Here is a 13,156-nt window from a genome sequence, read left to right as displayed (position 1 = left end):
GTTATTCCCTATAATCAAAGACCACTGAATAAGTGACTGTTGTTAAAAACATGTAACTACATGCTATTGTTAACCACTATGCATCACCAACATAGCATTCAACAAATGTTCATACAGTGTGTGCTAACCACAGAAGCAAAAACAAAAACAAAAAAACAAAAACAAAAACAAAAAAAAATAGAAAGAAAAAAAGCACAATTCTAATTAGATCTAAAAATGTATCCCAAATGTGCTTCTAATCACTCATCGTCTTCGCTCTGTTGCCTTTTGAAGTGCCTCAGAGGCATTAAACACTTCACAAGAAGGGCCATAGGTGACATATTTCCTCATTCTTTCCAATTCCAGACAGCAGCTCACACACATCACAACATAAAGGTCACAAACACAGACAGACGCCTGTTCAGAATACAAATGTCTTTGGGCTTGTTTTTCTCTGAGGAGCCCTCCATCCCAGTGAGTTGTAACAGCAATACACTTGGCAGTTCATCCTGGAATGTGTCTGGCTGTGCCCTATTGTCTACTCTGGGACTTGAATTCACAGAAGGTGGGCTTCACAGGGCCAAGGGCTGTTTAATAATTTGACAATTATTAACTCAGTAGCAGGAGTAACCTTCGAGATCACTGACTCACCCTCCCAACCTTGTACAACATCCCTCACAGATGCCATCTGGCTTTTGCTTCATGGCCATTCTGAAGGGGCTCTTCATGAATGCAGCCAGAAGGCAGGATGCAGTTGCTGAGTTTCTTGGGACTCCAGACAACCTTATTTCTAGAACTGTCTGCATTATCCAGCACAGATCTTGCCCGTGTGGTATTTGATACTGAGTTTGTATCTTCCTGCTAAGTGTGTGGGCAGCGGTAAGGGCAACAAAGAGGAGAAGCCCCAGGAGCAAGAAGTCACGGAGTCCAGGCAAGGGAGATAGAACTAGGAAGGTGGACTAAAGCAACAGTGGAAAATAGGACACAGGGCACATAAAAAACAGATGCGGAAAGGGAAGGCGAATAACACAACTGGAAAGAAACTTTGACGTACAGAAGGCTGCTCTGAAAACTGATAGGTTTCATGAAAATGAAGCCTTCTTGTGTCTGATCCAGAAAAGGATCACTACTTTGTTTTTGTTCAAAGAGCACTGTGAACTCTGCCTGTAGTGAATGTGGTTATAGATATGAAGTACTTTATTAGCAATGCCAATCCAGGGCAATTTAGCAATGACTATCAAAACTTAAAACACGTCTGCTCCCTGAACAACAATCTCACCGTCAACAAGTCATCCTACAGACATACAAGAGCTACATGTACAATGATGTTCACTGATTTGTTTGTGGTTGCAAAAAACTGCAACCATCCAAATGTGCATCAAGAAGGAAATGATTAAATAAACCACGGTATGTGCAAACAGTAAAAAGAAGGAGGTAGGTCTACATGAGTTGATGTGGAAAGCTGTTCACCTTCCACTGAGAACAAAGCAGGTTGCAGAATATAATCTTATATTAAGATGCCATTTGTGAAATATGCATGTATTTGTTTGCATTTGAGTTGGAAGTATCAGGAAAGATAAGGAAAACTTTATCTCTGGAGTTATTTCTGTGTGCGGTGGAGATTTTGTTGAGAGATTTTCATTTTCCATTTTGTAACTTCTCTTTTTTCTGACACCTTCACTAGCTGACCTCTAGGCTGACAGAGCACAGATTCCAGGGGCCACACACAGCGAAGAATATAAACTTTATAAAACTTGTTCAGAAAAGTCACTAAACAAGCAAGAAATCAAGCAACAAACATAGGATTACACAAATAATTAACAAATTGCGGTGAGAGTGGGGGACAAAAGAAATACAGGTGCATGAGATTTAAAAAAAAAAAAAAGACTGACCAAAGAGGTTTTCATTGACTTAATGTGATTTTTCCTCTGATGAACGCTAGTGGTGTGCCAAAACACTGCTAATGAGTTTTTTCGTGTTTTTGGCCAAACAATGTAAGGAGTATAACAAGCATTTTCTCATACTCACCGATTCCTTTAATGAGGTGGCAGTTTGGAAGGTCTACGGATTCTACTACTCTGGAGGCTTTAAGTCGATTCCTGTTTAAAAAAAAAAAAATCTATCCGTTTATGTATTCCTTGCTTTGTTGCAGACAGGGTTTAAAGAGGCTTACAGCAATACATAAAACATAGCATAAATCTAAAGCAGATGAAAGAGAAGATAGAAAAACAAGGGTAGGAACATTAAAGAGCACCAGAAATGAAGTTAAAATAAAAATGCGTATCACAAAGCTGTATGTGTGAATGTGGATCATAAAAGAAAGCCAATAACTCAACAAATAAAACCTGTAATGCAAGTTCCTGTGCAAATATAAACACAGCACCAGGTCACATTCCACACAGCTCTGGTGTTGTGGGAAGAGCTCCAGATGTGGAGCCAGCAGCCCTGTCTTCCTACCGAGGGCCCGGAGGAGCCGGAAAATGCTCAGACCCTCTGCAAAGTGACACGGTGCCTGACAGGAGGCCAAGAGAAGATGGGTTTTCCAGAGCCAGGCACACAGAAGATACCCTACAAGCAGCTGTCAAGAACTGGGTCGAGGAGATCCCATCCCCGCACAGTGTTCATTAGGTGAGAGCTTCTGAGAACATCAATTACCTCAGCAAAACTACTTGCTGTTGCTGTTTGGCAAAAAATAAAGTGAAGAAATCATGAGAAAATGGCAAACTGTAATGAACGGTCCCCCCTCTACCAGAGAAGGCCACAAAGCAGTTTGGGCAAACAGGTGTGGGAGTTCTTCTTTTGAAGCCACATGCTATATAGGCCTTTTGCCTTCTCTTCGCTCACTCTCTCCCCTTCTCTTTCTGTTCTCTACAGTCACAAATGTTAAGAGTACTTGCAGGGTGATTGACATTTTTCAAAGTGGGTCACATATATCACACATTTAAGAGACGACAATGGTAAGTTGCTGCTTGTCCCTCTTCCATTCATACCCTTGACAGCGTCTCACTTCTAGACACCAAATATGGGGAGGTCTACTGATCTCAGCAACATGGTAGAAAGTCGAGGCCTACCTAACTCAGAATTACCAACAGGTGGTAGCAACCATATATTTTGGCAACTCATATCATATATAGTGTTTCTAATTAAAATGTTCATCAGTCTGTTATTTTGAATCATTTAACTCAAATAGTATCCAAATTTCTTGAAACAATATAGCAATAAGGCTATAAAAATTAAAGTGAATCAAATATAAATAAAATAGAAAATTAAAATTAAAAGTAACTAAAGTAAACATATAAAATATGTAGGTGTAATGAAAATTAAACATAAAATACAATGTTAACGCAAAGCAAGACAAAATACAATAAATCTCACATTTACAAGTCCCCGGAGGGATCAAATTTTTCATTTTTTATTTAATTTTATGTTTTTTGAAGTTTATCTATTTTGAGAGACAGAGAGACAGTGAGAGCAAGAATAGGGGAGAGAACAAGGGAGAGAGAGAATCTGTCAGCGCAGAGCCCCAGGAGGGGCTCAATCCTAGGAACCATGCCATTATGACCTGAGCCGAAATCGAGTCAGAAGCCTAACCGACTGAGCCACCCAGGCCCCCCATCCCTGGAGTGATTTAAAGAGAAAATATGTATACTTAGCCTAATGTAGTAGAGTGGCGGTAATACGAGTGATAATGGGAATGCCACTGCTGATAGCCATGGGTGGTAAAAGAAAATCAATAATAAAAACAGTTAAAACTCACTGAGTCCGCCACTGTTCTATGTGATTTACTTGAATGACTTCATTGAATTGTTACAACAATCCTAAGAAGTAGGTACACTTGTCCCTACTTAGGAATGAGGGAAGTGACTCAAGAGGTGAAGCAACTTTGCTGAGGTTTGACACCTGCTGGGAAGAACCTTCCAAGGCAGTGCTCTAACCCACTCTGGTATTTTTCTCAGAAAGGAAGGAAGAGATCTGTGCTTCTGCCTTAGCAGCAAGACTGCCTGACCATCAGCAGGTTAATCTCTATGGACATCAGTCTTCTTTATGTGTAAAACAAGGATGAGGTTAGATGACCTCTCAGGTTCAGTGGATACTGCATGACTCCAGAAACAGATGGAGATACGTCAGTAGGTCTCAGCTGTGGCTTCATCAACTTTCTGTGTCATGCATTGGCTTGGGTGTCAATTTTATACAACTTACTATTATGTCCCTTTAACTTTACAAAAAGAGGGAGAGGATTATCATCTACCTATTGCCAAGATAAACTATATGGATAAAATACAATTCAGATGTGTTTGAACAATTTAGGTGGGTTATATTTTTACAGACAACTTAGGTCTGCATAAATGACTGATGATTACCCACTGCTAATAGGGTAACTTTCATCAACTAGTTTAGCTGTACAATATCATCTCTAGAAATGCAGACTGCGAACTATTAAAACTGAGTTACACAGGGGGCACCTGGGTGACTCAGTTGGTTAATTGGTTAAGCGGCGGACTTCGGCTCAGGTCATGATCTCACAGTTCATGAGTTCGAGCCCCGCGTCGGGCTCTGTGCTGACCGCTCAGAGCCTGGAGGCTGCTTCAGTTTCTGTGCGTGTGTCTCTCTGTTCCTCCCCCACGCTCTCTCTCTCTCTCTCTCAAAAAAAAAAAAAAAAATGAATACACTTTAAATTAAAAAAACAAAACAAAACGGGAGTCACACAAGAGTTGTGCAGAACTTCTGGTTAATCAAATCATTTTTTCTTATCTTTCCTTTAGAAGAAAAGATAGGGTTTTGTTTCCAACCTTTGTGGCCCATCAAGATTTTCACATCCTTTTTGTAGAATACTGCTAGGCTTTTTACCTGGTAGAACTACCAGTTCCCTACCCATTAGTGAACTTCTGCATTAAGGCTGGTAGGACCTATTAGCTAACAAACCTAAAGCCATTCTCAACCCCTTTCTTCCTTGCTCCTTTCCACTGCAGAGACAGACAAGCCAAATATTTGCTTTCCCAGCCCCCTCTGTATTTAGAGGCAATCATATGACCCAGGCTTTGGAGAAAGATATTTTTGTTCCTGATAGAAAATGCAGACATGGGGCGCCTGGGTGGCTCAGTCGGTTAAGCGGCCGACTTCGGCTCAGGTCATGATCTCACGGTCCGTGAGTTCGAGCCCCGCGTCGGGCTCTCTGCTGACCGCTCAGAGCCTGGAGCCTGTTTCAGATTCTGTGTCTCCCTTTCTCTCTGACCCTCCCCCGTTCATGCTCTGTCTCTCTCTGTCTCAAAAAAAAAATAAACGTTAAAAAAAATATTATAAAAAAAAAAAAGAAAATGAAGACACAAGATGAGAGCTAACTGGCATCACCCCTTCTCCCTTCTTCATGATATGACCACACGTACAGTGCTTGAGACTATACCAACCATTCAGTATCCTTAACACGACAAGTATGCGGACATAAAGCCAACAGTGAGGGACTGAAGGACAAAACTAGAAGAATCTAATTTTTTTATATGACCACGGGCTTGATGGAAAAGCTATAGAATGACTTACCTACAAAGTTTTCATCATGTGAGAAAAATAAGCCTTTATTTATATATAATTAATTTGATGCATGTTATTTGCAACTGAAAACACTCCTGTTAACCAATTTAAGAAGTCTGGGGAGTATATATGAGAAAACTACACAAACCTCTTTGGACTAGGAGATCAGTCAGCTCAAATATATTTATACCAAATTAAAAATAAATAAATAGGGAAACCTGGGTAGCTCAGTCGGTTAAGCATCTGACTTTGGCTCAAGTCATGATCTCGTGGTCCATGAGTTCGAGCTCCATGTTGGGCTCTGTGCTGACAGCTCAGAGCCTGGACCCTGCTTTGGATTCTGTGTCTCCCTCTTTCTCTGCCCCTCCCCTGCTCGCACTCTGTCTCTCTCTCAAAAATAAACATTAAAAAAATTTTTTTAAGTAATATATTTTTAAAAATAATAAATAAGTAAACAAATAAATGGTACAAACACAAATAAGTGACATTTTTGCTACAGCCTATTTGCTCCCTAACACTTTATGTCCACAGCATCCTTGTGACTGAATTAGGTCAGGGATGGCTGTTTGCTGTCATGCAGACATTGCCAATCAATCATAGCACTCTTTCCCTTTAACCCACAGCCAGCCTCAGACATAATGTTCTAGGCAACCGCTACTGCTCCAGGCTCCTTCTGCTTTTCTCACTTTCCTCTTCTTTTTCATTAAAATTTTGTTATTTTTCTTTTAGTTACAACTATACGATAGGTGTAGTGCAGCAAAGAATATACACGGTCTTCCTTCAACTGAGCCAGCAGTCATTTCCCAAATGACCCCTACCAGAAACAGCTACATCAAGGTTCTTCAGCAGGGGTCCAGTGGCCTTTATGGAGTCGTGGGTAAAATTCAGGGATCCATGAACATAAATGGGAAAAAATATATATATCTTGATTTAAACCTAACTGAAAGTAAGTCTCCTTCAATGATGACTGCAGGCAAGAAGCCACAGAAGTTTCTACTAGCAGTACCTATGCCTCCCTGTCAATAACAGAAATCACAGACATTGTTACATCACATTTCAGTTGCTGTAGATATCTCAAAATACCATTTATACTCACTGCAACTTCAAAAATATCTATTGCTACATATTCAACTACCTTTATATCTATGTAAGGCTTTAATTAAGAAGCCCACATTGTTGTATCATTAGATTTTTAAAATAGGCTGGTAACAGCATTTAAGTATTTAAATTAAGTATTTAGTATTTAAATACTTAAATAGTATTTAATTTTGTTTTACAGCCCTATGTATTGTATTTTATGCATTTAAAAACATGATGGACACCAAAGTGTCTTATCGGTTGATGAATGGATAAAGACGTGATAGATGCGATACACACACACACACACATACACACACACACTCACACATACACGATGGAACAGAATTCAGCCATACAAAAGAATGAAATCTTGCCATTTGTGGTGACCTGGATGGAGCTACAGACAATAATGCTAAGCAAAATAAGTCAGAGAAAGACAAATACCATATGATTTCACTCATGTATGGAATTTAAGGAAAAAAAAAATGAGCCAAGGGGAAAACAGAGAAAGACAAACCAAGAAACAGACCCTTAACTATGGAGAACAAACTGATTGTTACCAGGGGGGAGGTGGGTGTGGAGGGATCGGTGAAATAGGTGATGGGGATGAAGGAGGGAACTTGTGAAAAGCACAGGGTGATATATGGAAGTGTTGAATCACTATATTGTACACCTGAAACTAAAATAACACTGCAGGTTTACCAAACTGAATTAAAATAAAAACTAAAAAAAAAGAGGGGCACCACACACAAAAATTAAAAAATAAAATAAAAGCATAATGTTGAGAAGGAGTCAAGACTTTACCAGACTGCCAAACAGATCTATGGCCCAAAAGTCTAAGAACCCTGCCTGAACATTGTCATTACAGGTAACTTTCAATGAGCACTTACTACGTATTTGGCATTGTTTTAGCACTTTACAAGTACAAGAATGAACTTCATGTTTTCATAGCCCCACTATGGAGTGGGTAGCATTGATATCCCCATCCTACAGATTGGGACATTGAAACACAGAAAGGTGAAATAAAAAGCCAAGGTCCCAGGTAAATAGTGGAGCTAAGGAATGAATTCAGGCCATCTAGGCCACAGAGCATGAACCCTTAACCAACAGTCATTACCATGAAATCAATTTCTATTTCTTTCACTTAGGAAAACAGCATTAGCCATCCAGAACAGGATGAGATAGGGGCAGTTAATTATTATATTGCCTCATCTTCAGCAAACTAGGAAAACAGTGTTACTACCTGGCATTACTTTGTTCCATATCTCATGGCCTTTGAATTTACAAACCACTGATGGGGCTTTATCTTCTAAGTACAAGCTTAAATATAGACAAACAGGGGCTTTATCTTTTGTATACAGACTTGTAAAACCTCTTGGAATTTTCACCCCTTGAGTCCCCTTAATGCTGGTACTTAGTAACTAAGAATTTGTGATTAGGCATGTTAAGCTGGAAGTAAGTAATTTACTCCAAAGGCAGAAAAGCTAGGAAGCTGTGGGGAAGCAGGGGCAAACGAGAAGACCTAGTTTGGAGTTTACGTTCAGCACTTATTACCTGTTGAGCTACCAGTTGACTTCCTCCAGCCTCAGTTTTAACAAGTATAATATAGGAAAGAAGACATATATGAAGACTGAATGGAGGCATAAATGTAAAAGGAATTTCTTTCCAAATGTCAGTAAATGTACATTTTGGTTTACTATAAAGAACTTTTGACACAGTGATCAGCACACAGCAGTCACACAATAAATGATAAAGAGGATGGTAGTTTAAAAATAAAACCTGAACTTTCAGAAGAGTTCAAAAGCAGACTGGACAGCTTTTTGGTGCGGCTGTCATAAAATCTATCATGCAACAAGCGGAATATTCAGATGCTTGTTTGGGGATTCCTGCTCACGCATAGGTCTCTGATGTACTCAAGTCTCATGATTCATTCAAGTATGTGTACTTTGCAGCAGGTAGCAACTGGCCCAGGGAAATTTGTGTCTTTCTGTTTTCCCCTTTATTGCTCAACTAGGGAGGAGTAGAAAAGTTGGTTGTAATATGCCATCCTCCCCTGGGAACTTTGGCCAGTTACAGTTCAGAAGGAAAGAGACAGCTTTGATTTCATTTATCCATCTGGGACATACTTATCCTAAAAAAAAAAAAAAAAAAATTATTCGCTGTTTATCCGAAATTCAGGTTGAAATTTAAGTGGGCGCCCTGGGGGGAGAGAAATAACTTGAGTGCCAAAGCGCCATCTCTAAAAATAGAATAATGAAATAGCTGGTACCAGATGAGAGCAAAAAAACAAAAACAAAAACAAAAGCCTGTTTTTTGAAGAGCCTTTCCTTATGGGGAGGTAGGAACATGCTGCTTTTCAAAATAGACGCTAAGGGTCTGAAAGGAGAGATGCTATGCATTTGAGCACCCCACCTGTATCTGTCAAGAGCAGGCACAATCACAGGGTTGCCAAATAAAAGACAAGATGCCCAAATTTGAATTTCAAATAAAGAATGATATTTTAGTATAATCATGCCCCAATATTGCATAGGATCCGCTTATCCTACAAAATGGTTCGTCGGTTATCTAAAACTCAAATTTAACTGGGCATCCTGCGTTATTTTCTAAATCTAGTCACCTATCACATATCCTAACGTTCTCACATTAGCCGATTGAGGGCGTCAACTATCCGATGAAGTTACCACCCTAGAAAGTCACTGCTTGGTAAAATTTATTACAGTCAAATCTCTCTAAAGAAAAGATGCATTAAATTGTAAATTACCTGTAAGGTACATTCTATGTAAATAAGCTTCATTTACTTTTTCTTAGGTTTGCAACTATAACTCATTTAAAGGGACTTAAATTTAAAATTTTAAGATTGGTAAGAAGAAAAACCCATGATTTGGGAAAACTTCAGCTTGTGGAACACTGATGGCTTGAAGTTCAGGACAATTTAATGAGCTTGTGAATTTTAGTGGTACTGACTTTGAAACTGAGAGCTGGACAGAATGTACAAAACCATCCAATTCAAGAATGTTCTGCAGAGCAAGTTGGGCATTTATGTAACATGAAAATTCAGGCCAACATGTCCATTTCCTACCAGTAAGAATTCTTCCCTCTGTCACACACTTCCCCCAGCTTGCACCCCTTTATCAGCAGATAAAGCTCCAGCTATAGGTCAGTAGACACAGAAACCCTGGCATCACCTTTGACTTCCTCCCCCCCCATCACTGGGGCTCAGGTTTGGGACCCTGTTCTGTTATTCTCTCCAAACCACTGCAATACCTTAACTAGTTTCCCCATATCTGCTTACTCTCTATTCTACTACTTCTCAGTTGTAACTGCATATTAGAATTATAAGGAGAATCTTTTAAAATAAACGCTCAGGGCGCCTGGGTGTCTCAGTCAGTGAAGCATCTGTCTTCAGTTCAGGTCACGATCTCGCAGTTTGTGAGTTGGAGCCCACTTCAGATCTATTTCCTTCTCTCTCTGCCCCTCCCTCACTCACATGCTCGTGTGCGCTCTCTCTCTCTCTCTCTCAAAAATAAATAAATATTAAAAATAATAATAAAATAAAATAAAATAAAGAACACTCATGCCTCGGCCCCACTCAGACCAACTGAATCAGAATTTTTGGGGGTGCAGCCCAGGCATCAGCCTCCCAGGAGATTCTAACACACAGCCAGGATTGAGAACTGCTCTCCTCCAATCCGTCCTTCCAGCTTTGTCTCTATGTAGCACAACTAACTATGCTTTATAACACAGCAACTGATTATGCTTTATATGGTTTAAACAGATTCCTGTTGAAACGTACACACGCACCAATATCAATAGTTCTCCTTTGCCTATCAAAGCAGGCCCCAATTTTTGAACTCCTAGTTAACCATCTCAAAACCTTTCCTACCCTGGACCCCTTGACTCCCCTCAAGTTGGTCTACTGCTAATCTCCAAACTTTCCCACCCGTTCCCCTTTGTTCATGCTTCGTTTTTCATCTGGGATGGCCTCCTTCATCCCCACATATGTTTCACCCATCCTTCAAGACCAATTTCAAATAGTCTCTTTCTCCTGAACTCCACCTTCAAGGGCTCCATCTTTCCTCCTTAAGCCTGCAGGGGTTGGTTTGTACCTGTCCTGGACACCCAAATTGGTACATTTGTTTTACTTCTCTTCTCCCCTGTAATAGGGTGAACTTCTTAAAGGTGAGGACAGTGCCTGACTCCATTACAGGAGCCCAACACAGCACACCATACAGAATTGGTGCTCAGTATTTCTGGAATCCATCTGCACGAGGCTTATAAAATTTGAGTTGGTAACTTATAAACTAGGATGTCTACCCATCCGTGATTTTCATTATAATTAAATTGGGACATGCACTAGGCTTGTGCTGTTTGACATTCTGGTTTCAGGGTTCCTCAGTGGAGATAAATAAGGAAGTGATGTAAGACCAGTCGCTGAATATCTCAAATATATTTGATGCACAGCGCCAAGATTAGAAAGATGAAAAGTTTCTCAAACTTAGGCAGGGGAGGGATGGTGCACAACTTTATTAAAGAAGGAGGCTGGTTTGGGCAACAAAGAAAAGCAGCACCAATGACTTGAAATAAATCTTTATAATGAAAGTTTCAGTGCATGAGTAATAGTTTTGCTTCCAAGTTTAAAGAGCTGGATTTGCCTGGGAGTGCTTGCAAAGCACTCGCTGGGGCTCCTCAACTTCCCAGAAAGTCTCGAGATTCAGCCCAAACTGTGTTAGGTTTTGCTAGAAGCTGGGGTGGGGGTGGAGGTGTTTCACAAGCTGCGGATCTGAGAACAACCCGGAGTTTTCTGCCCGGCAGCTGGAGAATCCCTGCATGGCCTGCGCCCTCTCCCACAGCCGGCGGCCACCCGGGCCTGGGGACCCGAGCGCGGGGGAAGCTCGGGGGGACGTCCCACAGCCGGGCCGCGCGCCGGCGCCTCGGTGCGCCAGGGCCCACCTACCTGAGCGCCAGGAGCCTCTCGCCCAGGAGCGCCAGCGCTATCCCCAACAAGCTCAGAGCCACCAACCTCCCCATGGCTCGGAAGCCGGGGCCGCCAAGCTCTCGCTGGACGGGGAGCACGGTGGGCGGTGCCCGCCTCCCCGCTCCGGCCGCGCTCCGCCCCGGCTCCGCCCTCGGCCCGGCCCTTGGCCTTTGTCACCACCCGCTTCCCCAGAAGCTTTCCCAGGATGCCCCAGTTTAGGTTGAGGGCGTGAAATTTGGAATTCCTTCGCCTCCTATCCCAAACAAACAACCCCAAGGACCTCAGGCAGCCCGCGTTCCTTTCTCATTTTCCTAGTCTTCAAAGACATTCCTTACTCCTTATCCCAGTAGGAAACTTCTAGATAAAGTTTTAAAGATTCTTTTTCATTACAGGAAAAGATACAGAGTCCTGTCTTGTAAATAACCTCATGCTGGAATCACTATTCTTTATACCAGGGTGTAGACGGAAGGAAAGAGACATTCTGTTCCTGGTAATCCTTCATCTGGGCTCGAGGCCTGCAGACTTGAACACTTTTTGATCTCAGCTCAGTGTATGGGAAAACTGTTTTTTGCTTTCTTTTACTTTAAGAGCCATAACATGAAGAAAGAAAGAAAAACAAATGTAAAAGAGAAGCTTATTGGTTCAGATTGAGACAGACCGAGTATGCCTGAACTAAGCTTCCAATGGTTCCCAGGGTTTATTTGCCATCCTACAGAGTGTAGGCAGAAACCATCACAATTTCCAATCTTCAACAAACATCACTTTCTTAAACAACCTGTAAATAAAAGCAGATGCTAATTTCTCATCTGCCCCTCCCCCCACCAAAACCAAAACTCCTCTCCTTCTGTATGTGTGTTTCTCTGATTCAGTCCTACAGGATATTAGGTTATACTGAATGGTAGGGAGAAAAACAGTTGTCTTTTGAAAGAACAGACATGTGTCATGGGTCCCTCTGGCACAGACAAATCTCAATTTAGGATGAGGCTGAGACCCAACAGGTGCTGGGCCACAAAAGGAACAGTACCCCAGGATTTAGGATGGAGATATTTGCTGTAAAGAACCAGAGCTTTAAAGTTCGGCAGAACCTGCATAATCTCAATCTCAGAAAATCTTGGAGAAACTTTCGATTAATGTTATTAACACGACCAGTGAGTGCCCTGAAACTCAGTCTAATTCCCTCATCACTCTGTGTAAAAGTGCTGTATCTCCATACTCTTCTTCCTGCTGAGTGTTGTGCTGAGTGTCGCTGTCGAAAGAGTTTCTGCAGAAGTAGCCCCCATTCTTATCCCATATCCACCTCTAAGCTAAGGCTGGGAATCGCTATTTCTCACAGACAGATGGGGAAGAGAGGGATTTTCTGATCTGGAAATCAGAAGTCTATCTTCTCCATCGTAGAAGGATGGAGAAGACCAGTCACTAAATGTTGTAGTATATATCTGTTATTAAATGTTATGGTATAGTTTAGCAATCTTTTGAGATAACAGATCTCTAGGCTACACCAAGAACATAACCCTGGGTTTATGTTATTTCATGAGAAAAGTGGGCAACCAAGTTGCCCAATACAGAACAAACTTGTTCTGGAACTTGTCTGAATGC

At 41.3% G+C, this 13,156-nt stretch overlaps 1 protein-coding gene across 1 annotated transcript in view; it reads right to left on the bottom strand.

Moving 5' to 3' along the window:
• Nucleotides 1-11,673, bottom strand: part of PON2 (paraoxonase 2) — a 28,431-nt gene extending 16,758 nt beyond the window's left edge. Inside the window, exons 1-2 of the mRNA XM_058725027.1 lie at nucleotides 11,540-11,673; nucleotides 2,008-2,078 (exon numbers count right to left, since the gene is read on the bottom strand). Coding sequence (XP_058581010.1) covers nucleotides 2,008-2,078; nucleotides 11,540-11,613 — 145 coding nt within the window. The 5' untranslated portion in view covers nucleotides 11,614-11,673. The remainder of the gene's footprint in view (nucleotides 1-2,007; nucleotides 2,079-11,539) is intronic.
• Nucleotides 11,674-13,156: the final 1,483 nt, after the last annotated feature.

Source organism: Neofelis nebulosa, chromosome 4 (genome assembly GCF_028018385.1).
Source record: "Neofelis nebulosa isolate mNeoNeb1 chromosome 4, mNeoNeb1.pri, whole genome shotgun sequence".
NCBI lineage: Eukaryota > Metazoa > Chordata > Mammalia > Carnivora > Felidae > Neofelis > Neofelis nebulosa.
The sequence above is the reverse complement of the archived record's forward strand: the minus strand, read 5'-3'. Positions and strand labels throughout refer to the sequence as shown.